General features: G+C 46.6%; 1 protein-coding gene across 1 annotated transcript in view; it reads left to right on the top strand.

The window, feature by feature from the left end:
- LOC140476820 (SCO-spondin-like) overlaps positions 1-25,205 on the top strand; it is a 354,974-nt gene that overhangs the window by 139,100 nt on the left and 190,669 nt on the right. The window contains exons 33-35 of the mRNA XM_072569613.1: positions 8,304-8,519; positions 22,652-22,763; positions 23,011-23,231. Coding sequence (XP_072425714.1) covers positions 8,304-8,519; positions 22,652-22,763; positions 23,011-23,231 — 549 coding nt within the window. The remainder of the gene's footprint in view (positions 1-8,303; positions 8,520-22,651; positions 22,764-23,010; positions 23,232-25,205) is intronic.

Genomic DNA, 25,205 nt, shown 5'->3' with positions numbered 1-25,205 from the left:
ATTCCCCGAGACAACAAGAATCTATCAATCTCTGCCTTGAAGACATTTAGTGTCCCGGCCTCCACTGCACTCTGCGGCAATGAATTCCACAGGCCCACCACTCTCTGGCTGAAGAAATGTCTCCGCATTTCTGTTCTGAATTGACCCCCTCTAATTCTAAGGCTGTGTCCACGGGTCCTAGTTTTCTCGCCTAACGGAAACAATTTCCTAGCATCCACCTTTTCCAAGCCATATATTATCTTGTATGTCTCTATTAAGTCTCCCCTTAATCTTCTAAACTCCAATGAATACAATCCCAAGATCCTCAGCCGTTCCTCATATGTTAGTCTAAACTCAGTGGTGGGGAAACTATCGAAAGTAATTATGAGGGAACAATTAATTTGAACTTGGAAGGGCAGAGGTTAATCAGCAATAATCAGCATGGTTTTGTTAAGGGGAGGTCGTATCTGACCAATTTGATTGAATATTTCAAAGAGGTGACTAGGTGTGTAGATGAGTGCAATGCATTCACAAGAGTATGTTTGTACTTTAGTTTGGCTTTTGGTAAGGTTCTGCAAGGGAGACAAGGAACAAAGGCAAGAGCCCATGGGATCCAAGGCAATTTGTTTAATTGGATCCAGAACTGGCTGAGTGGGAGGAAGCAGAGGGTGATGGTTGATGTGAGATTTTGTGACTGGAAGCCTATGTCCAGTCGGGTCGTGCAAGGGTCAGTTTTGGAGGCCTTTATTCCAATACTCAAGAAGGGAGGTCGAGAGAAACCAAGAAATTAAGCCTAATATCGATAGTGGAGAAAATTCTCGAATCCATTATCAAGGACTTTATAGTGGAGCATTTAGAAAACTGTGGCAGAATGAGATGGTGTCAGCACAGATTTATGAATGGGGGAAGCACGCCTGACCAATCTGTTGGAATTCTATGAAGATGCAGCTCATAGAGTTGAAAAGGGGGAGCCAGTCGATGTGGTATATTTGGACTTTCAGAAAGCAATTGACAAAATCCCACATAAGAGATCATTGTGCAAGATTAAAGGGCATGGCATTGGGAAAAGTGTATTGAGATGGATAGAAAACTTGTTGGCAGAGAGGAAACAAAGAGTAGGAATTAATGTGTCCTTTTCAAATTGGCAGGCAGTAACTAGTGGGGATGCCACAGGGATCGGTGCTAGGACCCCAGCTATTCCCAAAGTATATTAATGATTTGGATGAGGGAACATCTCAGTTTGCAGATGATACCAAGTTGGGTGGGAAGGTGAACTGTGATGGAGATGCAGAGATCATTCAGCATTAGATGATTAGATAGATACTTGAAAGTATGGAAACAGGCCCTTTGGCCCAACATGTCCGCACCGACCCTCCGAAGAGCAACCCACCCAAACCCCTTCCCCTTCCTTATATTTACCCCTTACTAATGCACCTAACACAATGGGCAATTTAACATGGCCAATTCACCTGATCTGCACATCTTTGGATTGTGGGAGGAAACTGGAGCATCCGCAGACACAGGGAGACTGTGCATACTCCACACAGACAGTCGCCCGAGGCTGGAATCGAACATGGGTCCCTGGTGCTGTGAGGCAGCAGTGCTAACCACTGAGCCACTGTACCGCATGATCTAGACAGATTGGGCAAATTAATGGCAAATGCAGTAAAATTTGGATAAATATGAGGTTATTCACTTTGGAAGCAAAAACAAGAAAGCAGATTCCTACCTGAATGGCTGTAAATGGGGTGAGGGGCGTGTGCAGTGGGAGCTGGGTGTCCTTGGGCACCAGTTGCTGAAGGGAATCGTACAGGTGCAGCAGACAGTAAAGTAGGGAAATGGGATGTTGGCCTTCACTGTGAGAGGATTCGAGTACAGGACAGGGATGTGTTGTTGTAGTTATACAGAGCCTTGGTGAGGTCACACCTAAAATATTGTGTTGAGTCTTGGTCTCCTTTTCTGAGGAAGGATGCTCTTGCTCTTGCAGGAGTGTAGCGAGGGTTTCCCAGGCTGATTCCAGGGATGGCGGCACTGATGGATGAGGAGAGATTGTTTTCACTGGAGTTCAGATGAATGAGGGGGATCTTAGAGAGATTTATAAAATTCTAACAGGACTAGACAGGGCATTGCAGGGAGGATGTTCCCAACGGTGGGTGTGTCCAGAACCAGGAGTCACAGTCTGAGGATTTGGGGTGGACCGTTTAGGCAGGAGACGAGGAGACATTTTATCCAAAGAGTAGTGAGCGTGAGGAATTCATTACCACGGGAAGGAGCTGATGCCAAAACATTGAATGTATTCAAGAGGCAGCTAGATATAGCACTTGGGGGCAAATAGGGTCGAAGGTTATGGGGAGAAAGCAGGATTAGGCTGTTGAGTTGGAGGATCAGCCATGATCATGATGAATGGTGGAGCAGGGTCAAAGGGCTGAATGACCACCTCCTGCTCCCATATTTCTATGTTTGTGGTTTATGTAAATGATTTAAACTTAAACGTAGGAGGGTTGATCAGTAACTTCAGAGATGATACAAAAATTGAGGTGGTAAATAGTGAGGCTACAGGAGGATATCGATCGGCTGAAAAGTGGCAAAGGAAATTCAATCCAGTAAGAGTGAGATGATGCGTTTGGGCAGATCTTACAAGGCAAGGGAATACTTGATGAACCATAAGACTCTGGGAAGCACCTAGAATCAGAGGGCCATGTGCAGATGGTGTGTATGTACACCAGTCCCTTAGGGTATCAGGACAGGTTGATAAAGTGGTTAAGAAGACACAAAAACACAAATTGTTGGAAAAGCTCAGCAGGTTGGCAGTATCTGTGGAGAGAAATCAGAGTTAACATTTCAGGTCCAGTGACCCTTCCTCAGAACTCACTGATTTCTCTCCACAGATGCTACCAAACTGCCAAGTTTTTCCAGCCATTTCTGTTTCTGATTTCCAGCATCTGCAGTTTTTCAGTTTTTATTACGCATATGGGATTCTTGCCTTTACTGGTTGAGACATAGAGTTTAAGAGCAGAGGCTGATGCTGGAACTGTTAAATCATTGGTTAGAGCACAGCTAGAGTACTGTGTGCAATTTTAGAATCCACATTTTCGGAGGGATGTGATAGCATTGGAGAGGATGCAGAGGAGAGTATCAGGATGTTGCCTGGGCTGGAGAGTTTCAGTGATGAAGAGAGATTGGACAGACTGAGGATATTTTCCTTGGAGCAGAAGTGATTGAGAGGAGACATGATTGAAATGTAGAAAATGATGACAGGCACAGGAAAGGTAGACAAGAAGGAACTTTTCCTCTTGATGGGGGAGCAAGTCAATAGTTGCGAGGTATCGATTGAAGAGCATGAGAATATGAGGAAAATCTATGTCATCCAGAGAGTGATGGGAATCTCACTGCCTGTGAGCATGGTAGAGGCAGAAATCCTGATCACTTTTAAGAAGTTCTTCGATGTACACTTGTGATGCCTAGGCTTACAATGGCGCCTGTCAAATATTGGGAAATGGTGGAAGAATAGTGAGATGGTTATTTTTGACTAGCACAGTGTCAATGGTGCAAAGGGCCTTTTTCTGTGCTGTCGATCTGTGTGACTCTACGAGAGCCGGTGTGACAATGGGCTGCAGTGTTAGGACAATGAGAGGTGGAAGGGCATTCCTTGAGGGATTTGGGTCACAAATTCCTGCCAGAAATAAAATTCAAACCAGTCAGCTCACTCCACATCAACTTCAATTCAACAATGGCTACATAGAGACCAAATTACACCAGAACAGGGTGGTGAATGGACAGAGGATGTGGGGGTGGAGTAAGGCCAGGGCAGTGTATTGATATGTTGCTGACAGTGGGAGGAAGTCTCACCCTCCAAGCAATCTGATTGGCCCAGATCACCAAGTATCCCCCAGAGAGATTGCCAAAGCATCTCAGAAGCCAAGAGACTCCTGGGATTTTAGGGGTGGAGAGGGATTGGGCAGCATGAAGAGCTAGCGGATCTGGCTGGGGTTCCTGGGGAGGGTAATATCTTAAAGGGTATGCCCCAGTTCCTATGCATCTCTTGTGGCCAGCTCACTCCCCAAAGCACCATTTGTGACTCCTCAAACACTGAAGCAGTCATATAAAAACTGGCCCATCAGCCCACCATGTCCATGCCAACCAACAAACACCAAATGACACTAATCCCATTTACCTGCCTGTTATGTCTCGGCATTTTAAGTACCCATCCAGATAGTACTTAAATGTTGGGAGTCTATGGTCCAAATGCATCAAATCCAAAATGTTTGAGATGAACAATGACAAATAACATTTGTGCCATATACGTTGTAGACACTGACCATCTCCAAGAAGAGAGAGTCTAACCATCCTTGCTTAACATTCAATGACCCCACTGCCAACTTCCTGGGGATTACCATTGCCCAAACACTGAACTTGCCAATGGATGTTACTAAAGGACATTGCTAATGGATGTTGCCACTCAATGTTGGCGTAGAGAGTAGAAGAACTTGTCATAATTTTTCAACCTTCCCTAAAATCAGAGGAGGTTTCAAACAATTGGAGATTGGCAAATGTGTCACCCTTATTTAAAAGGTGATGTGATGTCAGTCACAGGAGGTAAAGGCCAGTCAGTTTAACACTAATAGTTTCAGAAATAGGACTTGGAACTGGCTCTTGGAGAGGTTTGAATTAATTAAGGAGAACCAGAACATGTTTGTGAAAGAGCAGTTTGTGCTTGACTAATTGACTGGAATTTCTGATGAAGGAACAGAGAAGATTGATGAGAGAACATGGAGGATGTTGTCTATATGGATTTTAAGAATGTGTTTGATAATGTGGCACATTAAGGGCACAGAATAGGAGGGTCACTGTCAGTATTAGATTAGAAAATTGGCTTACAGATAGAAAACTGTGATTGTTTTGGAGGCTGATAAGATGAGCTTTACTGGATTGGGACTAGTTCAGGTTAGGAAACCTGGACGGTATGGATGAGTTGGGCAGAAGGGCTTGTTTCTGAGCGGTATGACTCTAAGATACCTGGAAAGATTTTTAATGTTGACTTCTAATAGTGCTATTTCTGTTTTTTTGCATTCTGTCTTAATGTCTGAAGGGTTTGCACCGTTGTTTTGGTTAGTAAAGATAGAGGGTACACAGCTTGTGTTGAAGGGATGGAGAACACAAATGGATCCCACAAGCGAGCCAAACATTGGCAGTGTTTCTGTGTCATTGAGGAGTCTTTCTGTTTAAGGCAGAACATGTTAATGCAGGAATAAAAACCAAAAGAACTGCAGTTGCTGGAAATCAGGATAAACCAGAGCAGTGAGATTAATTGACTAGCTCAAGATGCATTGCAGAAATCCACCAAAGATCCTTAGACTGCACTTTTTAAAACCCACAACTATTTCCATCTGCCTGGCCAGCACAGTGGCTCAGTGAGTAGCTCTGCTGCCTCGCAGTTCCAGGGGCCCAGGTTCAATTCCCACCTCAGATGACTGTGTGGGTTTCCTCCAGGTGCTCTGGTTTCCTCCCACAGTCCAAAGATGTGCAGGTTAGGTGAATTGGCCATGCTAAATTGCCCGTAGTGTTAGGTGAAGGGGTAAATGTAGGAGAATGGGTCTGGATGGGTTATGCTTCGGTGGGTCGGTATGGACTTGTTAGGCTGAAGAGCCTGTTTCCACACTGTAAGTAATCTAATCTAATCTAATCTACTCAATTCCTCTTGTTATGAAAGCCAGCATGTCATTAGCCTTCTTCACTACCTGCTGTACCTGCATGCTTACCTTCATTGACTGATGTACAAGAACGCCTAGATCTTGTTGTACTGCCCCTTTACCTAACTTGATTCCATTTAGGTAGTAATCTGCCTTCCTGTTCTTGCCACCAAAGTGGATAACCAAACATTTATCCACATTAAACTGCATCTGCCATGCATCTGCCCACTCACCTAACCTGTCCAGGTCACCCTGTATTCTCCTAACGCCCTCCTCACATTTCACCCTGCCACCCAGTTTTGTGTCATCAGCAAATTTGCTAATATTTTAATACCTTCATCTATATCATTAATGTACATTGTAAAAAGCTGCGGTCCCAGCACTGATCCCTGTGGCACACCACTGGTCACTGCCTGCCATTCCAAAATGGAGCCGTTTATCACTACTCTTTGTTTCCTATCAGCCAACCAATTTTCAATCCAAGTTAGTACTTTGCCCCTAATACTATGTGCCCTAATTTTACTCACTAACCTCCTATGTGGGACTTTATCAAAGGCTTTCTGAAAGTCCAGATATACCACATCCACTGGATCTCCCTTGTCCATCTTCAGAGTTACATCCTCAAAAAATTCCAGAAGATTAGTCAAGCAAGGTTAGACAGACTTTGACTTGGACTTGAATCTCTGCCCCAGAAAGTGGGGTCATTAATTTTAAGTCAGAGATTGGTAGGTCCTGTCTGACCAGAGAATCAAGGGCCTTTGTGGAGGATGGGAATGTGGAATTCAAAATACAAATAAACAGATTCAGTGATGTTAATAGTAGGACCTTATTGGATGGTGAGCAGGCTGGAGGGACTCAATGAGTCTTCTGCTCCTATTTTGTACTCTTGCTGGCAGAATGGGAGAGAGTGGTGGTGTTTCCAGTGGTCCCGGTGTTCCCAGCAGTCCCGGTGTTCCCAGCAATCCTGGTGTTCCCAGGGGTCCCGGTGTTCCCAGGGGTCCCGGTGTTCCCAGCAGTCCTGGTGTTCCCAGCAATCCTGGTGTTCCCAGAAGTCCCAGTGTTCCCAGGGGTCCCGGTGTTCCCAGCAATCCTGGTGTTCCCAGAAGTCCCAGTGTTCCCAGGGGTCCCGGTGTTCCCAGCAGTCCCAGTGTTCCCAGGGGTCAGTTCCCAGGAGTCACGGAGTTCCCAGCAGTCAGTTCCCAGCAGCCCTGGTGTTCCCAGCAATTCCGGTGTTCCCAGGAGTCCCGGAGTTCCCAGCAGTCCCAGTGTTCCCAGCAGACCCGGTGTTCCCAGGAGTCCTGGTGTTCCCAGGGCTCAGTCTGACGACCATCACTGATTTTTGCTCAGTCTGCCTAACTATCAGAATGCAGAGTAATATTGATATAAAATTTATGCTGGCAATGCAGATATTTATAGATTGTGAGAACTCATAAATAACTTTTTGACATTACTGTGTTCCAATGGATTTATCACGGGAGTGCAAAGTCAAAACTGTTTCTAGAAAGATGAGGGTGGAGTTTTATTGCTTTAATTCATGAGCAAGCAGACTTGAAAACCCTAACTGATCTTTGTAGCTGTCACCTGGCAACAGCCTCTAGAATGAGGTAATGGGGGAGTTTTCAAATTACACTTAGAAGCTGTGAGCAGTCTCAACGGAGTCTCTGTCAGTCTGTAAGACTGCTCTCTGTATCAGGTAGTTTATGGGGAGGTGTTGCTGTCATGGTAATGATAATTAACAGTAATTGTAGTGATGTTCAGACTGGACTAGTGACCCAGAGCCTGAGCTGGGGACGTGGGTTTGAATCGCACAGTGGCTGATGGTGAAATTTGAACTCAATTAAAATCCAGATTTAAAAGCTGTCTGAATGGTGACTGTGTAACCTCTGTCAATTGTCGTAAAACCCCACCTGATTTACAAACCTTCGGAAAGGAAACCTTTGACCTTACCTCATCAATATGTGACTGTAGACACACAGAAAATATAATTGACTCTAACTTCCTTCTGAAATGGCCTGAACAAACCAGTCAGTTCAAGGGCAAGGAAGGATGTGAAATAAGTGCTGGCCTTACCAGCAACACCCATATCATTCAGTGAATAAAATAAACTATGTTTCGAATATCCAGACCCCTCCATATTTTTCATCCAAATGTGAAATCTGGTTGGATATTTCCCACCATTCTGAAGCTATAGCAATGTGAATTCATCAACGCAAAACTGAAGCAACTGTGAGACAGTCTCTTCATTCTAACATTTCAGTTTGGACTTCTGATGCTCAAGGTTTCCCTAGTTTTCACTTATTTCAGAGTTTTGTGTGAGGGTTGGTGCACTGGGTAAGGGACTGGGGAGGGGGTGATGGTGCACTGGGTAAGGGTCTGGGGGGGATGATGGTGCACTGGATAAGAGACTGGATGTGATCTGGGACGAGGGCTGTTAGTTATGGGGTATAGGAGGTTGTGTCTGAGGGTAGTTGTGTGGTTTGAGGGTAGTTGTGGGAGCTGAGTATTTATTTGGGGCTGAGGAGATGTGGTCTGGGCTGGTGGTGAGCACCGTGAGGGGACTGGGAGGTGGAGTCTGGGGGTGATCAGTGGCAGCAGTCAGAGCCAGGCTTGGTGAATAATTGTTCCTATTTGCAGAGTGTCCAGGCGGGCTGATCCTTTTGGCCTGTGGGTGGACCTGCCCTCGATCGTGTGATGATCTCTCTCCGGATGTGGTCTGTCTCAATGATGGTGTTGGCTCCCCTGGTCCTGATTCATCTCCAGCTTGCAGGTCGTCCTGTGGCTGTCCACATGGTTTACTCCTGCAGAACGGATCATGTGTTCCTCGGAGTGAGTGTCGCTGCAAATCCCGAGGTAAGTGAAGATGTTCCCCTCAAACTCACCATCACTAACAAACCCACAACATTATCGACAACAAACCCCACAGAGTTATCATCGTCGAAGAGTGTGGTGCTGGAAAAGCACAACAGGTCAGGTAGCATCTGAGGAGCAGGAAAATCAACGTTTCGGGGGTGGAGAGATAAGTGGGGGAGGGGGTGGGGCTGGGGAGAAGGTAGCTGAGGAAGCAAAAGTTGATGGGGGGAGAGGTGAAAGTTAAGAACAATATTAAATCTATGACACTGAATGACATAGCGTCAGATGATGTGGAGTCTGTGTGGGTGGAATTGAGGAACCACAAAGGCAAAAAAAACATAATTGGAGTTGTGTACAGACCTCCTAACAGTGGTCAGGAGCAGGGACGCAACATGTACCGGGAAATAGAGAAGGCATGTCAGAAAGGCAAGGTCACAGTGATCATGGGAGACTTCAATATGCAGGTGGACTGGGTAAATAATGTTGCTAGTGGATCCAAAGAGAGGGAATTCATGGAATGCTTACAGGATGGCTTTTTGGAACAGCTTGTCATGGAGCCCACAAGGGAGCAGGCTATTCTGGACCTAGTGCTTTGCAATGAACCAGACTTTATAAAAGATCTTAAAGTAAGGGAATACTTAGGAAGCAGCGATCATAATATGGTAGAGTTCAGTCTGCAGTTTGAAAGAGAGAAGGCAAAATCGGATGTAATGGTGTTACAGTTAAATAAAGGTAATTATGAGGGCATGAGAGAGGAACTGACAAAAATAGACTGGAAGCAGAGGCTTGCGGGGAAGACAGTAGAGCAAAAATGGCAGGAGTTCGTGGGTATAATTAAGGACACTGTACAGAGGTTCATTCCCAAGAAAAGAAAGATTATCCAGGGAGGGATTAGACAGCCATGGCTGACAAAGGAAGTCAGGAAATGTATTAAAGAAAAAGAGAGATCCTATAAAGTGGCCAAGAGCAGTGGGAAATCAGAAGATTGGGAAGGCTACAAAAACAAACAGAGGATAACAAAGGGAGTAATAAGAAAAGAGAGGATCAAATATGAAGGTAGGCTAGCCAGTAATATTAGAAATGATAGTAAAAGTTTCTTTCAATACATAAGAAACAAACAACAGGCAAAAGTAGACATTGGGCCACTTCAAACTGATGCTGGAAGCCTAGTGATGGGAGATAAGGAAATAGCAGGAGAACTTAACAAGTACTTTGCGTCAGTTTTCACAGTGGAAGACAGGAGTAATATCCCAACAATTAAAGGGAGTCAGGAGGCTGAGTTGAGTATGGTTGTCATTACAAAAGAGATAGTGCTAGAAAAGCTAAAAAGTCTTAAAATTGATAAATCTCCTGGCCCTGATGGGATACACCCTAGAGTTCTGAGGGAGGTGGCTGAGGAAATAGCGGAGGCATTGGATGAGATCTTTCAAGAGTCACTGGAGTCACGGAAAGTCCCGGATGATTGGAAGATCACTGTTGTAACCCCATTGTTCAAGAAAGGATCAAGACAAAAGATGGAAAATTATAGGCCAATTAGCCTAACCTCGGTTGTTGGTAAAATTCTAGAATCCATCATTAAGGATGAGGTTTCTAAATTCTTAGAAGAGCAGAGTCTGATTAGAACAAGTCAACATGGATTTAGTAAGGGGAGGTCATGCCTGACAAACCTGTTGGTATTCTTTAAAGAGGTGACAAGTAGGTTAGACCAGGGAAACCCAGTGGATGTGGTCTATCTAGACTTCCAAAAGGCCTTTGATAAGGTGCCACACGGGAGGCTGCTGAGCAAGGTGAGGGCCCATGGTGTTCGAGGTGAGCTACTGGGATGGATTGAGGATTGGCTGTCTGACAGAAGGCAGAGAGTTGGGATAAAAGGTTCTTTTTGAGAATGGCAGCCGGTGACGAGCGGTGTCCCGCAGGGTTCAGTCTTGGGGCCACAGCTGTTTGCATTATATATTAATGATCTGGATGAAGGGACTGGGGAAATTCTAGCGAAGTTTGCCGATGATACAAAGATAGGTGGACAGGCAGGTAGTACTGAGGAAGTGGGGAGGCTGCAGAAGGATCTAGACAGTTTGGGAGAGTGGTCCAGGAAATGGCTGATGGAATTCAATGTGAACAAATGCGAGGTCTTGCACTTTGGCAAAAAGAATAAAAGCACAGACTACTTTCTAAACGGTGAGAAAATTCATAAAGCCAAAGTACAAAGGGATCTGGGAGTGCTAGTCGAGGATTCTCTAAAGGTCAACATGCAGATTGAGTCAGTGATTAAGAAAGCGAATGCGATGTTGTCACTTATCTCAAGAGGGTTGGAATATAAAAACACCATTGTGCTACTGAGACTTTATAAAGCTCTGGTTAGGCCCCATTTGGAGTACTGTGTCCAGTTTTGGTCCCCACACCTCAGGAAGGACATACTGGTACTGGAACGTGTCCAGCGGAGAATCACACGGATGATCCCTGGAATGGTAGGCCTAACATATGAGGAACGGCTGAGGATCTTGGGTTTGTATTCATTGGAGTTTAGAAGATTAAGGGGAGACTTAATAGACGTACAAGATAATACATGGCTTGGAAAGGCTGGATGCTAGGAAATTGTTTCCGTTAGTTGGGGAGACTAGGACCCGTGGACACAGCCTTAGAATTAGAGGGGGTAAATTCAGAACAGAAATGCGGAGACATTTCTTCAGCCAGATAGTGGTGGGCCTGTGGAATTCATTGCCGCAGAGTGCAGTGGAAGCCGGGACGCTAAATGTCTTCAAGGCAGAGATTGATAGATTCTTGTTGTCTCGGGGAATTAAGGGCTACGGGGAGAATGCGGGTAAGTGAAGTTGAAATGCCAATCAGCCATGATTGAATGGCGGAGTGGACTCGATGGGCTGAATGGTCTTACTTCCACTCCTATGTCTTATGGTCTTATGATCGGTCGGAGGGGTGGGTGGAGCAGATAGGTGGGAAGGACGATGGACATATAGGACCATTCAAGAGGGCGGAGCCAAGTTGGAAGGTTGGGACTGGGATAAGGTGGAGGGAGAGGAGATGGGGAAACTGGTGAAATCTGCATTTATCTACATTTGATTCGGGATAGTCAGCACGGTTTTGTGAAGGGTATGTCCTGCCTCACAAACCTTATTGAGTTCTTTGAGAAGGTGACCAAACAGGTAGATGAGAGTAAACCGGTTGATGTGGCGTATATAGATTTCAGCAAGGCATTCGATAAGGTTCCCCACAGTAGGCTATTGTACAAAATGTGGAGGAATGGGATTGTGGAAGATATAGCAGTTTGGATCAGTAATTGGCTTGCTGAAAGAAGACAGAGGGTGGTGGTTGATGGGAAATGTTCATCCTGGAGTCCAGTTACTAATGGTGTACCACAAGGGTCAGTGTTGGGTTCACTGCTGTTCGTTTATAAATGACCTGGATGAGGGCGGAGAAGGGTGGGTTAGTAAATTTACAGACGACACTAAGGCCGGTGGAATTGTGGATAGTGATGAAGGATGTTGTAGGTTACAGCGAGACATAGATAAGCTGCAGAGCTGGGCTGAGAGATGGCAAATGGAGTTTAATGCGGACAAGTGTGAGGTGATTCACTTTGGTCGGAGTAACCGGAATGCAAAGAACTGGGCTAATGGTAAGATTCTTGGTAGTGCAGATGAGCAGAGAGATCTCGGTGTCCAGGTACACAGATCCTTGAAAGTTGCCACCCAGGTTGACAGGGTTGTTCAGAAGGCATACAGTGTTTTAGCTTTTATTAATAGAGAGATTGAGTTTCAGAGCCATGAGGTTATGCTGCAGCTGTACAAATCTCTGGTACGGCCGCACTTGGAGTACTGTGTACAATTCTGGTCACCGCATTATAAGAAGGATGTGGAAGCTTTGGAAAGGGTGCAGAGGAGATTTACTAGGATGTTGTCTGGTATGGAGGGAAAGTCTTACGAGGAAAGGCTGAGGGACTTGAGGCTGTTGAAGGTTCAGAGGTGACTTAATAGAGACATATAAGATAATCAGAGGGTTAGATAGGGTGGACAGGGAGATCCTTTTTCCAAGTATGGGGATGGCGAGCTCGAGGGGGCACAGCTTTAAATTGAGGAGTGATAGATGGGCACCTGCATGGGCCCCAGCTATGCCTGCCTCTTCATAGGATATGTGGAACAGTCCATCTTCCGCAGCTACACTGGCACCACCCCCCACCTTTTCTTCTGCTACATCGATGACTGTATCGGTGCTACCTCGTGCTCCCACGAGGAGGTTGAACAGTTCATCCACTTTACGAACACCTTTCACCCCGACCTCAAATTTATCTGGACCGTCTCAGACTCCTCCCTCCCCTTCCTAGACCTCTCCATTTCTATCTCAGGCGACTGACTCAACACAGACATTTACTACAAACCGACCGACTCCCACAGCTACCTAGGCTACACCTCCTCCCACCCTGCCCCCTGTAAAAACGCCATCCCATATTCCCAATTCCTTTGCCTCCGCCCAGGAGGACCAATTCAAATACCGAACAACCCAGATGGCCTCCTTCTTCAAAGACTGCAATTTCCCCTCAGATGTGGTGACGATGCTCTCCACCACATCTCCTCTATTTCCTGCACCTCCGCCCTTGAACCCCGCCCCTCCAATCGCCACCAGGACAGAACCCCACTGGCCCTCACCTACCACCCCACCAACCTCCATATACATCGTATCATCCATCGTCATTTCCGCCACCTCCAAACAGACCCCACCATCAAGGATATATTTCCTTCCCCTCCCCTATCAGTGTTCTGGAAAGACCATTCCCTCCGCGACTCCCTCCTCAGGTCCATACCCCCCACCAACCCAACCTCCAGTCCCAGCACCTTCCCCTGCAACCGCAAGAAATGCAAAACTTGCACCCACACCTCGCCCCTCACATCCCTCCAAGGCCCCAAGGGATCCTTCCATATCCATCACAAATTCACCTGCACCTCCACACACATCATTTACTGCATCCGCTGCACCCGATGTGGCCTCCTCTATATTGGGGAGACAGGCCGCCTACTTGCAGAACATTTCAGAGAACACCTCTGGGACACCCGGACCAACCAACCCAACCACCCCGTGGCTCAACACTTCAACTCCCCCTCCCACTCTGCCAAGTACATCCAGGTCCTTGGACTCCTCCATCGCCAGACCATGGCAACACGACGCCTGGAGGAAGAGCACCTCATCTTCTGTCTAGGAACCCTCCAACCACACGGGATGAATGTAGATTTCTCCAGCTTCCTCATTTTCCCTCCCCCCACCTTTTCTCAGTCCCAACCCCCGGATTCAGCACCGCCTTCTTGACCTGCAATCTTCTTCCTGACCTCTCCGCCCCCACCCCCTCTCCGGCCTATCACCCTCACCTTAACCTCCTTCCACCTATCGCATTCCCAACACCTCTCCCCGAAGTCCCTCCTCCCTACCTTTTATCTTAGCCTGCTTGGCACACCCTCCTCATTCCTGAAGAAGGGCTTATGCCCAAAATGTCGATTCTCCTGCTCCTTGGATGCTGCCTGACCTGCTGCGCTTTTCCAGCAACACATTTTTCAGCTCTGATCTCCAGCATCTGCAGTCCTCACTTTTTCTTGGGTGATAGATATAGGACAGATGTCAGAGGTAGTTTCTTTACTCGGAGAGTAGTAAGGGTATGGAATGCTTTGCCTGCAACGATAGTAGATTCACCAACTTTAAGTGCATTTAAGTCGCCATTGGACAAGCATATGGAATAGTGTAGGTTAGATGGGCTTCAGATTGGTATGACAGGTCGGGGCAACATCGAGGGCCGAAGGGCCTGTACTGCGCTATGTAATGTTCTATGTTATCCCATATGGTTGTGGGGTCCCAAGGTGGAAAATAAGGCATTCTTCCTCCAGGTATCAGGTAGTTAGGTTTGGCAATGGAGGAGACCCAGGACCTACATGTCCTCGGTGGAGTGGGAGGGAGGAGTTGTAGTGTTCAGCCACGAGGCAGTGAGGTTGGTCAGTGCAGATGTCCCAGAGATGTTCTCTGAAACGATCCACAAGTTGGCATCCTGTCTCCCCAATGTAGAGGAGAACACATCAAGAGCAACGGACACGTTAGATGCTGTATGTGGGAGTACAGGTAAATTTAGGGCCTTGGATGGAGGTGAGGGGGTAGGTGTGGATGCAGATTTTTCACTTCTTGCAGTGGCAGGGGAAGGTGCCAGGAGGGGAGGGTGGGCTGGTGGGGGGCGTGGACCTGACAAGAGAGTTGTGGAGGAAGAGGTCTCTGTGGAGCGCAGATCGGGGTGGAGAGGGAAATATATCTCTGGTGGTGGGGTCTATTTATAGGTGGCAGAAATAGCGGAGGATGATGCGATGTACACGGAGGTTGGTGGGGTAGAAGGTGAGAACCGGGGTGGGGGGGGGTTTCTGTCCTTGTTGCAATTGGAGGGGTGGGTTCAAGGGCAGAAGTGTGGGAAGTAGAGGGGATGTGCTGGAGGGCACAGTCGACCACAAAGGAGAGGAAATTGCAGTCTTTGAAGAAGGAGGCCATCTGGGGTGTTCTGTAGTGGAACTGGTCCTCCTGGAAATTGATACAGCAGAGGCGGAGGAATTGGAAATAAGGGATAGCGTTTTTACAGGAGGTGGGGGGGGAGGAAGTATAGTCCAGGGAGCTGTGGAAGTTGGGTTTGCAGTGGATGTCTGTGTTCAGTCAGTCGCAGAGGTCTAGGAAGGAGAGGGAGGCATCTGAGATGGTCCAGGTGAACTTGAGTTTGCAGTGGAAGACGTTTGCGCAGTGGATGAACCACAGTGTTATCAACAACAAACCCCACTACATTATTGACAACACCTCTATTCCTCTAGAGCTTAGAACACTCTGATAAAGTAAATTCACCTCAACATAATTTGGAAGTCCTTCTCCAACCTTCCACTTTACTCAACTGATGATCCCAGTTGATGCTTCAACTTTCTTAGTTACTATGCTTCAATATTCTGGCACATCTCTCTGACTTCCTGCAGATTTAAGAATCTAAAGAATATAAGCTAAACCATTTTGATTGGAAGTTCATCTGCATGGCCCAACATGTCCTCCACTCAACCATTACCATCAAGTCAGGAGACTCATCCTGTTTCAATGCAGAGTGCAGGACAGTATGCCAGGAGCAGCATCAGGCAAACCTAAAAATTAAACAAAAACAGAAATTACAAGAAAATCTCAGTAGACCTGGCAGTTTTTGTGGAGAGGAAGCAGAGTTAATGTTTTGGGTCCAGTGACCCTTCTTCAGAACTGGATGTAGCTTGGAAAAGGTTGGTATATATCGTAGGGAAGAGGTGAGGAGGTGGGGAGCAGGAAAAGATAGATGGAGGTGAAACATAGATCGACTTAATGATTTGATTTAATTTGAGTTTATTGTCACATGTACAGAGGTATAGGGAAAAGTATTGTTTAACATACTAACCAGACAAATCATACCTTACATAACTACATCAGGGTAATAAAACAGAATGCAGAATATAGTTTTCCAGCTACAGGGAAGGCACAGAGAAAGATCAACTCTAATATGAGAGGCAAAAGTGAGGACTGCAGATGTTGTAAATCAGAGTCTAGATTAGAGTGGTGCTGGAAAAGTTCCTCAGGTCAGGCAGTATCCGAGGAGCAGGAAAATCAACGTTTCAGGCAAAAGCCCTTCATCAGGGATGAAGGCAGGGAGCCTTCAGAAGGTAGCAAAGAGTACAACAGGTGGATGGAGGTGGGGATGAAGGTGATAGGTCAGACAGGAGGGTGGAGTGGATAGGTGGGAAGGAAGATTGGCCGGTAGGACAGGTCAAAAGGACAGTGCTGAGCTGGAATGGTAGAGCTGGGGTAAAGTGAAGGGAGGGGAAATGAGGAAACTAGTGAAGTCTACATTGATGCCCTGGGGTTGAAGTGTTTTGAGGCTGAAGGTGAGACACTCTTCGTCCAGGTGTCGGGTGGTGAGGGAGCGGCGGTGAAGGAGGCCCAGGACCTCCATGTCCTCGGCAGAGTGGGAGGGGAAGTTGAAATGTTGGGCCACAGGGCGGTGTGGTTGATTGGTGCGGGTGTCCCAGAGATGTTCCCTAAAGCGCTCTGCTAGGAGGCGTCCAGTCTCCCCAATGTAGAGGAGACCTCATCAGGAGCAACGGATACAATAAATGACATCGGTGGATGTGCAGATAAAACTTTGATGGATGTGGAAGGCTCCTTTGGGGCCTTGGCTGGAGGTGAGGGAGGAGGTGTGGGCGCAGGTTTTGCAATTCCTGTGGTAGCAGGGGAGGGTGTGTTGTAGGGGCGGGCGTGGACCTAACCAGGTAGTCACGGAGGGAACGGTCTTTGCGGAAGGCGGAAAGGGATGGGGAGGGAAATATATCAGTTTGGAGGTGGGATCCGTTTGGAGGTGGCGGAAATGTCAGCAGATGATGTGATTTATGTGAACATTGGAAGGGTGGAAGGTGAGCACCAGAGGCGTTCTGTCCTTGTTATGGTTAGAGAGATGGGATTTGAGGGTGGAGGTACGTGATGTGGATGAGATGCATTGGAGGGCATCTTTAAACACTTGGGAAGGGAAATTATGGTCTTTAAAGAAGGAGGCCATCTGGTGTGTTCTGTGGTGGAACCGGTCCTCCTGGGAGCAGATATGGCAGAGGTGGAGGAATTGTGAATACGGGATGGCATTTTTGCAGGAGGTAGGGTGGGAAGAGGTGTAATCCAGGTAGCTGTGGGAGTCGGTGGGTTTGTAAAAAATGTCAGTGCCAAGTTGGTCGCCATTGATGGAGATGGAGAGGTCCAGGAAGGGGAGGGAGGTGTCAGAGATGGTCCAGGTAAATTTAAGGTCAGGGTGGAATGTGTTGGTGAAGTTGATGAACTGCTCAACCTCCTCGCGGGAGCACGAGGTGGTGCTGATGCAGTCATCAATGTAGTGGAGGAAAAGGTGGGGAGTGGTGCCAGTGTAACTACCGAAGATGGACTGTTCTACGTAGCCAACAAAGTGACAGGCATAGCTGGGGCCCATACGTGTGCCCATGGCTACCCCTTTGGTCTGGAGGAAGTGGGAGGATTCGAAGGAGAAATTGTTAAGGGTGAGGACCAGTTCAGCCAAACGAATGAGACTGTTAGTGGAAGGGTACTGTTGGGGACGTTGGGAGAGGAAAGAAATGGAGGGCTTGGAGGCCCTGGTCATGGCGGATGTCTATGGTGAAGATGAGGCATTGGGGGCCAGGGAAATGGAAGTCTTGGAGGAGGTGGGGGTCTGTTCATAAGTCTGATAACAACAGGGAAGAAGCTGTTCTTGAATCTGATCGTGCATGTTTTCACATTTTTGACTCTTCTGCACAATGGAAGAGGGTGAAGAGAGTGTAACTGGGATGGGAGGGGTCTTTGATTATATTGGCTGCTTTCCTGAGACAATGAGATGTGAGTTGAGTTGAATTGAATTGAATTCAATTTATTGTCACATGTGAAAAGGCACAGTAAAAGTTTTATTTTGCGAGCAATACAGGCAGATCACAGAGTTAAGCAGCATAGATAATAAATAATCGGTAAATGGGGCAAAAACAAAAACACAGGTACAGGCGAATGCTCAGAGTTTGTGACTCCATTCAGTATTCTAACAACAGCAAGTATTTACAAACGAGAGGGACCGTATTGTTGAAGAGGAGAGTATGAAACGGACTGGTAAGCTAGAAGAGATACTTGTTAGGAAGGAAGATGTGTTGGGCATTTTGAACAACTTGAGGATGGACAAGTCCCCCGGGCCTGACGGGATATATCCTAGGATTATGTGGGAAGCAAGAGAGGAAATTACAGAGCCGTTGGCAATGATCTTTTCGTCTTCACTGTCAACGGGGGTGGTACCAGGGGACTGGAGAGTAGCGAATGTTGTGCCCCTGTTCAAAAAAGGGAATAGGGATAACCCCGGGAATTGCAGGCCAGTTCGTCTTACTTCGGTGGTAGGCAAAGTAATGGAAAGGGTACTGAGGGATAGGATTTACGAGTATCTGGAAAGACACTGCTTGATTAGGGACAGCCAGCACGGATTTGTGAAGGGTAGGTCTTGCCTTACAAGTCTTATTGAATTCTTCGAGGAGGTGACCAAGCATGTGGATGAGGGTAGAGCAGTGAATGTAGTATACATGGATTTTAGTAAGGCATTTGATAAGGTTCCCCATGGTAGGCTTATGCAGAAAGTCAGGAGGCATGGGATAGAGGGAAATTTGGCCAATTGGATAGAGAACTGGCTAACCGGTCGAAGTCAGAGAGTGGTGGTAGATGGTAAATATTCAGCCTGGAGCCCAGTTACAAGTGGATTTCCACAGGGATCAGTTCTGGGTCCTCTGCTGTTTGTAATTTTTATTAATGACTTAGATGAGGGAGTCGAAGGGTGGGTCAGTAAATTTGCAGACGATACGAAGATTGGTGGAGTTGTGGATAGTGAGGAGGGCTGTTGTCAGCTGCAAAGAGACTTAGATATGATGCAGAGCTGGGCTGAGGAGTGGCAGATGGAGTTCAACCCTGTCAAGTGTGAGGTTGTCCATTTTGGAAGAACAAATAAGAATGCGGAATACAGGGTTAACGGTAGGGTTCTTAGTAAGGTGGAGGAGCAGAGGGATCTTGGGGTCTATGATCATAGATCTTTGAAAGTTGCCACTCAGGTGGATAGAGCTTCTAAGAAGGCCTATGGTGTATTAGCGTTCATTAGCAGAGGGTTTGAATTCAAGAGTCGTGAGGTGATGTTGCAGCTGTACAGGACCTTGGTAAGGCCACTTTTGGAGTACTGTGTGCAGTTCTGGTCGCCTCATTTTAGGAAAGATGTGGAAGCTTTGGAGAGGATGCAGAGGAGACTTACCAGGATGTTGCCTGGAATGGAGAATAGGTCGTACGAGGATAGGTTGAGAGTGCTAGGCCTTTTCTCATTGGAACGGCGAAGGATGAGGGGTGACTTGATAGAGGTTTATAAGATGATCAGAGGAATAGACAGTCAGAAACTTTTTCCCTGGGTACAACAGAGTGTTACAATGGGACATAAATTTAAGGTGAAGGGTGGAAGGTATAGGGGGGATGTCAGGGGTAGGTTCTTTACCCAGACAGTAGTGGGGGCATGGAATGCGCTGCCTGTGGGAGTGGCAGAGTCAGAATCATTGGTGACCTTTAAGCGGCAGTTGGATAGGTACATGGATGGGTGCTTAAGCTAGGACAAATGTTCGGCACAACATCGTGGGCCGAAGGGCCTGTTCTGTGCTTTATTGTTCTCCTGTTCTGTGCTTTATTGTTCTATGTTCTATGTAGAAACTGTTTTGAAACCAGCTGGTGCGTGTGTTCAGGCTTCTCTACCTTCTCCCTGATGGTAGGGGATATACAAAAACACAGATTCTATAGATGGGACGTTGGCCTTTGTGATTGTCCGGGCCGAATTCACCACTCTCTGTAACTGTCTCTGACCTTGAATGGTAAAGTTGCCATACGAGGTAGTGCTATATCCAGACAGAATGCTCTCGATGGCGCACCTATAAAAATTGGCAAGGGTATTTGCCATCATGCCAAATTTTCTCAGCTGCCTGAGGAAGAAGAGACTTTGTTAGGCCTTTGTAATGAGTGCATCCACATGAAGAATCCAAGAAAGCTTGTTGTTGATGACATTCCCAGGAGCTTGACACTCTCCACTCATTCCACCTCTGTGCTGTTAATGTGTGGGGGGGGGGGCATGAGGAACATCCTGCTGAAAGTCAATAATGCGTTCCTTGGTTTTTCCGGCATTGAGAGCTAGATTTTTCTCAGTGCACCATTTTTCCAGGTCTTCCACCTCCCGTCTGTAGTCTGTTTTGTTGCCATCTGAGATTCCACCGACTATGGTGGTATCATCAGTGAACTTGTAAATGGCATTAGTCTGGTAGTTGGCAACGCAGTCATTGGATATACAGTGAGTACAGTAGGGGAGCTGAGTACGCACCCTTGGGGGGGCTCCAGTGTTGAGTGCTAGTAAGGATGAAATATTGTCCCTAATCTTCACTTACTGTGTAGACAGAATCAATGGAAGGAAGGCTGGTTTACACTGATTGCCTTGTTTTTAACTATTAAATAAAAAAAACACAAAGAACTGTGGGTAATTGGACAGCAGAAACAAAAACAAATTGCTGGGAAAATTCAGCAGGTCTAACAGCAACTGTGGAAAGAATTCAGAATTAGTCACCCTTCCAGACTGGGTGACCTCTTTGTGGAACACCTCTGTTCTGTCTGAGCTTCCAGTTGTCTGTCATTTCAATGCACCGTGCTGTTCCCTGGCCAACATCTCTGCCTCAGGCTTGCTACAGTGCTCCAGTATAACTCAGCACAAACTGAAAGAACACACCTTCTTTACTGCTTGGGGACCCTGCAGCCTTTCAGACTCGAAAGCGAGTTCAGCAATTTTTGGACTTGAGGCACCTTCTCCCATGACCTGACCCCAACTCCCCCCCCCCCGACACTCTAGGCCTCGTTATCACTAGCGCTGCTATCACAAACAACTTACTGTCAGGGACTGCTGGAACCTATTAGCAGCTATTCATTCTCCCAGACTGGCCTTTACACATTCCTGTGTCACACCAGGGTATGGCAACTGTTTGTTCACTGTCCACAGCAAATCCTCTTCTTACATCTGTTATAAACATGCTACGCTTTTACATCTCCATTCTATCTTTGTCAGAATTACAATCAGACTTTTGAATAGACCTCTCATATTGCAGTTGATCTCTTTCTGCCCCTTCTCTGTAGCTGGAGCACTATATTCTGCACTGTGTAAGGTATTATTTGTCTGGATAGCACGCAAAACAAAACTTTTCATTGTTTCTTGGTACATGCAACAACAATAAATCAAATCAAATCAAATCCAACCCAGCTAATTACTGCCCTGTCACTCTACTCTTGATCATCAGTAAAGTGAAGGAATGTGTGTCATCAACAATTATGCTTTGAAATGTATTCAGGAATTAAAGAGTGAGTGTATTACTGTGCTTGTATTTACACAGAGAGGGGTAGACAACCAGCTGCTATCCTCCAACATCACTCCTTACCACTCTGGATTATCCTCTCTTTCCCTGATTTACACCTCGCCTCCACCCGGCTTCGAATCACTGCCTCCATTGAGGGCCTCGATTTACCCCTGACCCTCACTCCCACAGCCTCCATTGAGGGCCTCGATTTACCCCTGACCCTCACTCCCACAGCCTCCATTGAGGGCCTCGATTTACCCCTGACCCTCACTCCCACTGCCTCCAGTGAGGGCCTCGATTTACCCCTGACCCTCACTCCCACAGCCTCCATTGAGGGCCTCGATTTACCCCTGACCCTCACTCCCACAGCCTCCATTGAGGGCCTCGATTTACCCCTGACCCTCACTCCCACAGCCTCCAGTGAGGGCCTCGATTTACCCCTGACCCTCACTCCCACAGCCTCCAGTGAGGGCCTCGATTTACCCCTGACCCTCACTCCCACAGCCTCCATTGAGGGCCTCGATTTACCCCTGACCCTCACTCCCACAGCCTCCATTGAGGGCCTCGATTTACCCCTGACCCTCACTCCCACAGCCTCCAGTGAGGGCCTCGATTTACCCCTGACCCTCACTCCCACAGCCTCCATTGAGGGCCTCGATTTACCCCTGACCCTCACTCCCACAGCCTCCAGTGAGGGCCTCGATTTACCCCTGACCCTCACTCCCACAGCCTCCATTGAGGGCCTCGATTTACCCCTGACCCTCACTCCCACAGTCTCCAGTGAGGGCCTCGATTTACCCCTGACCCTCACTCCCACAGCCTCCAGTGAGGGCCTCGATTTACCCCTGACCCTCACTCCCACAGCCTCCATTGAGGGCCTCGATTTACCCCTGACCCTCACTCCCACAGCCTCAAGTCGTGGCCGATTTTACTCTGCTGCTCCTTCCAATCCTTTCAGCATTGGATGAATTGTGAGTCAGCACAGATACGACAGGTTGAATAGCCTCTGATCCCGTAAGCACTCAGCAAGAAGAAGGCTGTATACTGAGGTCCTTCTGTCATTGTACAGAATGTGAGAGATTTGTACCACGTCAGGGTCAATGTGGAAGTGAATGGGGTTTGACCATGCTACAGTCTCTGGCTTTTCACAAACCTGCACCTTCTCATCAAGCTCTGTATTAGTTCCCATTCTGACAGGGTCAAGTGTGAACAGCAGCTGGAGTCTGTATCCCGGTGTGGAGGACTGGCGATATATGAATGCAGGAGAGCACATGGAGATTGGGTGTGAAAACTGGTGAGGACCTGCTCCCTGATTCCACACTTCGGTTTCCAGTACCAAGCTTCCCCGCCCCCCCCCTCCCCACCCCACCTCACGCAACCATAACCCCTCTATCCCCCCTCCCGGCATACCCAGACTCCCACCCCTCAGCGTCTCTCCCATCCTACTCAGGACCCCTTCCCCTATGCCACTCTATCCCCTCCAGAAGGAGGTCAGTCTGAGACTTCTCTTCCCTCACTTTCTTTGCTGCCTGTATTTTCAGTTCCTGTGTCGATGGGCAACTGGACTGTGTCTCACACTTGGGCTGTCAGTTAGATGGAGGATGGGGTTCTTGGAGCACATGGACCCCCTGCTCTGAGCCTTGTGGAGGTGGCTCCCAGCACCGGGTTCGGGAATGTGACAGTCCGAGCCCCCGGGATGGGGGCCGGGGATGCCGGGGATCACCAGACCAGAGGAGGGAGTGCAACAAGAAGCCATGTGAAGGTGAGACATTGGAGACTGGAAAACAGGTTCATCCTCATACGCAACATGGGAACCAAACCACAGCACCCAAAATGGGGACCAAATCACAACACGCAACACGAAAACTGAACTACAATACGCAACAAGGGGACTAAACCGCAACACACGACATGAGAACAGAACTACAACATGCAATATAGGGACCAAACCGCAACACAAAACAATGGGGACTAAACCACAACATGCAACACAGGAACCAAACCAGAACACACAACTCAGAGAGTCCAGCGCAATACACAACATATGGAAATCTCTTTTCTACTCCTCATTATAAATTCTCCTGAATCTGCCTTTCATGGATCCACATTTGTTGTAGCTAAACTTTCCCTTTATACATATCTATAGAAGCTTTTCCAGTCCATTTTTATGTTTCTGCTGGAATATATTTAAATGCAGTCTTTTTTTCCTTATAAAGTCCTTTAGTTTATAAACCTTGCAATTCTCAGAATTATTGCTATTTCTGACAACTTTTTAAACATTTGATGTTATTATACAACCTTGAATATCATTTGTTGGCTATGGTTAGCTGAGTTTTTGTACCTTGATTTGGTTGGTATTAGCTTCACGGTCTCACATCTGCAAGTCTGCAATATCTGCAAAATGGGAAGTTTTTTTTCCAAAATCTAAGTCATTTAGATATCTGATATTATGATATCGAGATAGACAGCCAAACCAAATCAGCCTTTCTATGTCTACATTCACAAAACAGTAAAGTTAACATCTTCAAAGAGCCTGAAAAATGATCTCAACAATTCCTAACCAGATCTTTTGAATAACCAATGCTATCTCTGTGAATAATCAATTCTAGACCTTGGGCTTGTTTATTACTTATCAATAATTCAGTAACTTTAGTGGAGCAAAATTAAGCAGCAACCTAATAAATGTTTATGATTTATACCCAATAACCATTGTTTTCAGCCCCGTTTACAAACAAAACAAAACTGGACAAATTACTGAAGTAGCTTTCATGATCTGTTGTTCTACAAGTGCATTTGGTAGTTCCTTCGCTGATTTTCTAAAATATCAATCAGGACAAATTTTTCAGTTCATTCTGAGAAACTTTATAATTTACTTTTTAGTCTCTGAACTTGCAGTATGTGATGATTGAAGTTCAGGCAGGGAGTTTTTGCACCTTCATGATGTAGCATCAATAGCCAAACTCCTCTCAGAAACCCACTTCAAATACTAATACAAACTCTCCAGCCTCTCCCTCTGTTTAACCATCATGTACTCACCCAGATTTACTGTTTTCAATTCCTAGGTATTGAACTTGTTAATGGCCAAACATGTACAATCTGGTAAAGTGTTTTACACCCCCAGCCCCACACCCCCCCTTACACCAACCCCCTCCAAGTGGGGGAGAGTCTGCAGTATCATTCTGATCAAGAACCATCCTGCAAAAAAACAAGCTGCTGCCCATAGTCCAGATGTGAATTTTCAGCTTCAACTCTCAGTTCACAGCTTCACACCAAAATTTACCATAAAAATAATAAAAATTTAACAGGAGCTTGTTACAACATGGAGTAAACCGCTCTGCTAATTTGAACCAACCGCACAGAAAAGATTCATCCCGTACTGTAATCTGTTAAAATTCGAGAGGCAAAGAACTATCCCAAAAGTCACCATTTAAAGTAAAAATTAACAATTTTTAAAAGTCTAACAGAGAATATTATCAAACAACTATTTACAACTCCTTTCTCTTAAACCTATCTTTTACCTTCCCTTCTACAATACTAGTCCGATAAAAAAAATCCCGATTACAATTTTAAAAAAAATCACATTTCAAAATCACTTAGCTTTGCCGAGTTTCCTGTGTAGATTTTTCTCTGTAGATTTTTCTCTGTAGATTCTCTCTCCAGGTCATAGAGTCATAGAGTAATAGAGATGTACGGCATGGAAACAGACCCTTCGGTCCAACCCGTCCATTCCGACCCA

Source organism: Chiloscyllium punctatum, chromosome 5, assembly GCF_047496795.1.
Source record: "Chiloscyllium punctatum isolate Juve2018m chromosome 5, sChiPun1.3, whole genome shotgun sequence".
Lineage (NCBI taxonomy): Eukaryota > Metazoa > Chordata > Chondrichthyes > Orectolobiformes > Hemiscylliidae > Chiloscyllium > Chiloscyllium punctatum.
This window is presented reverse-complemented; position numbering and strand designations above follow the sequence as displayed.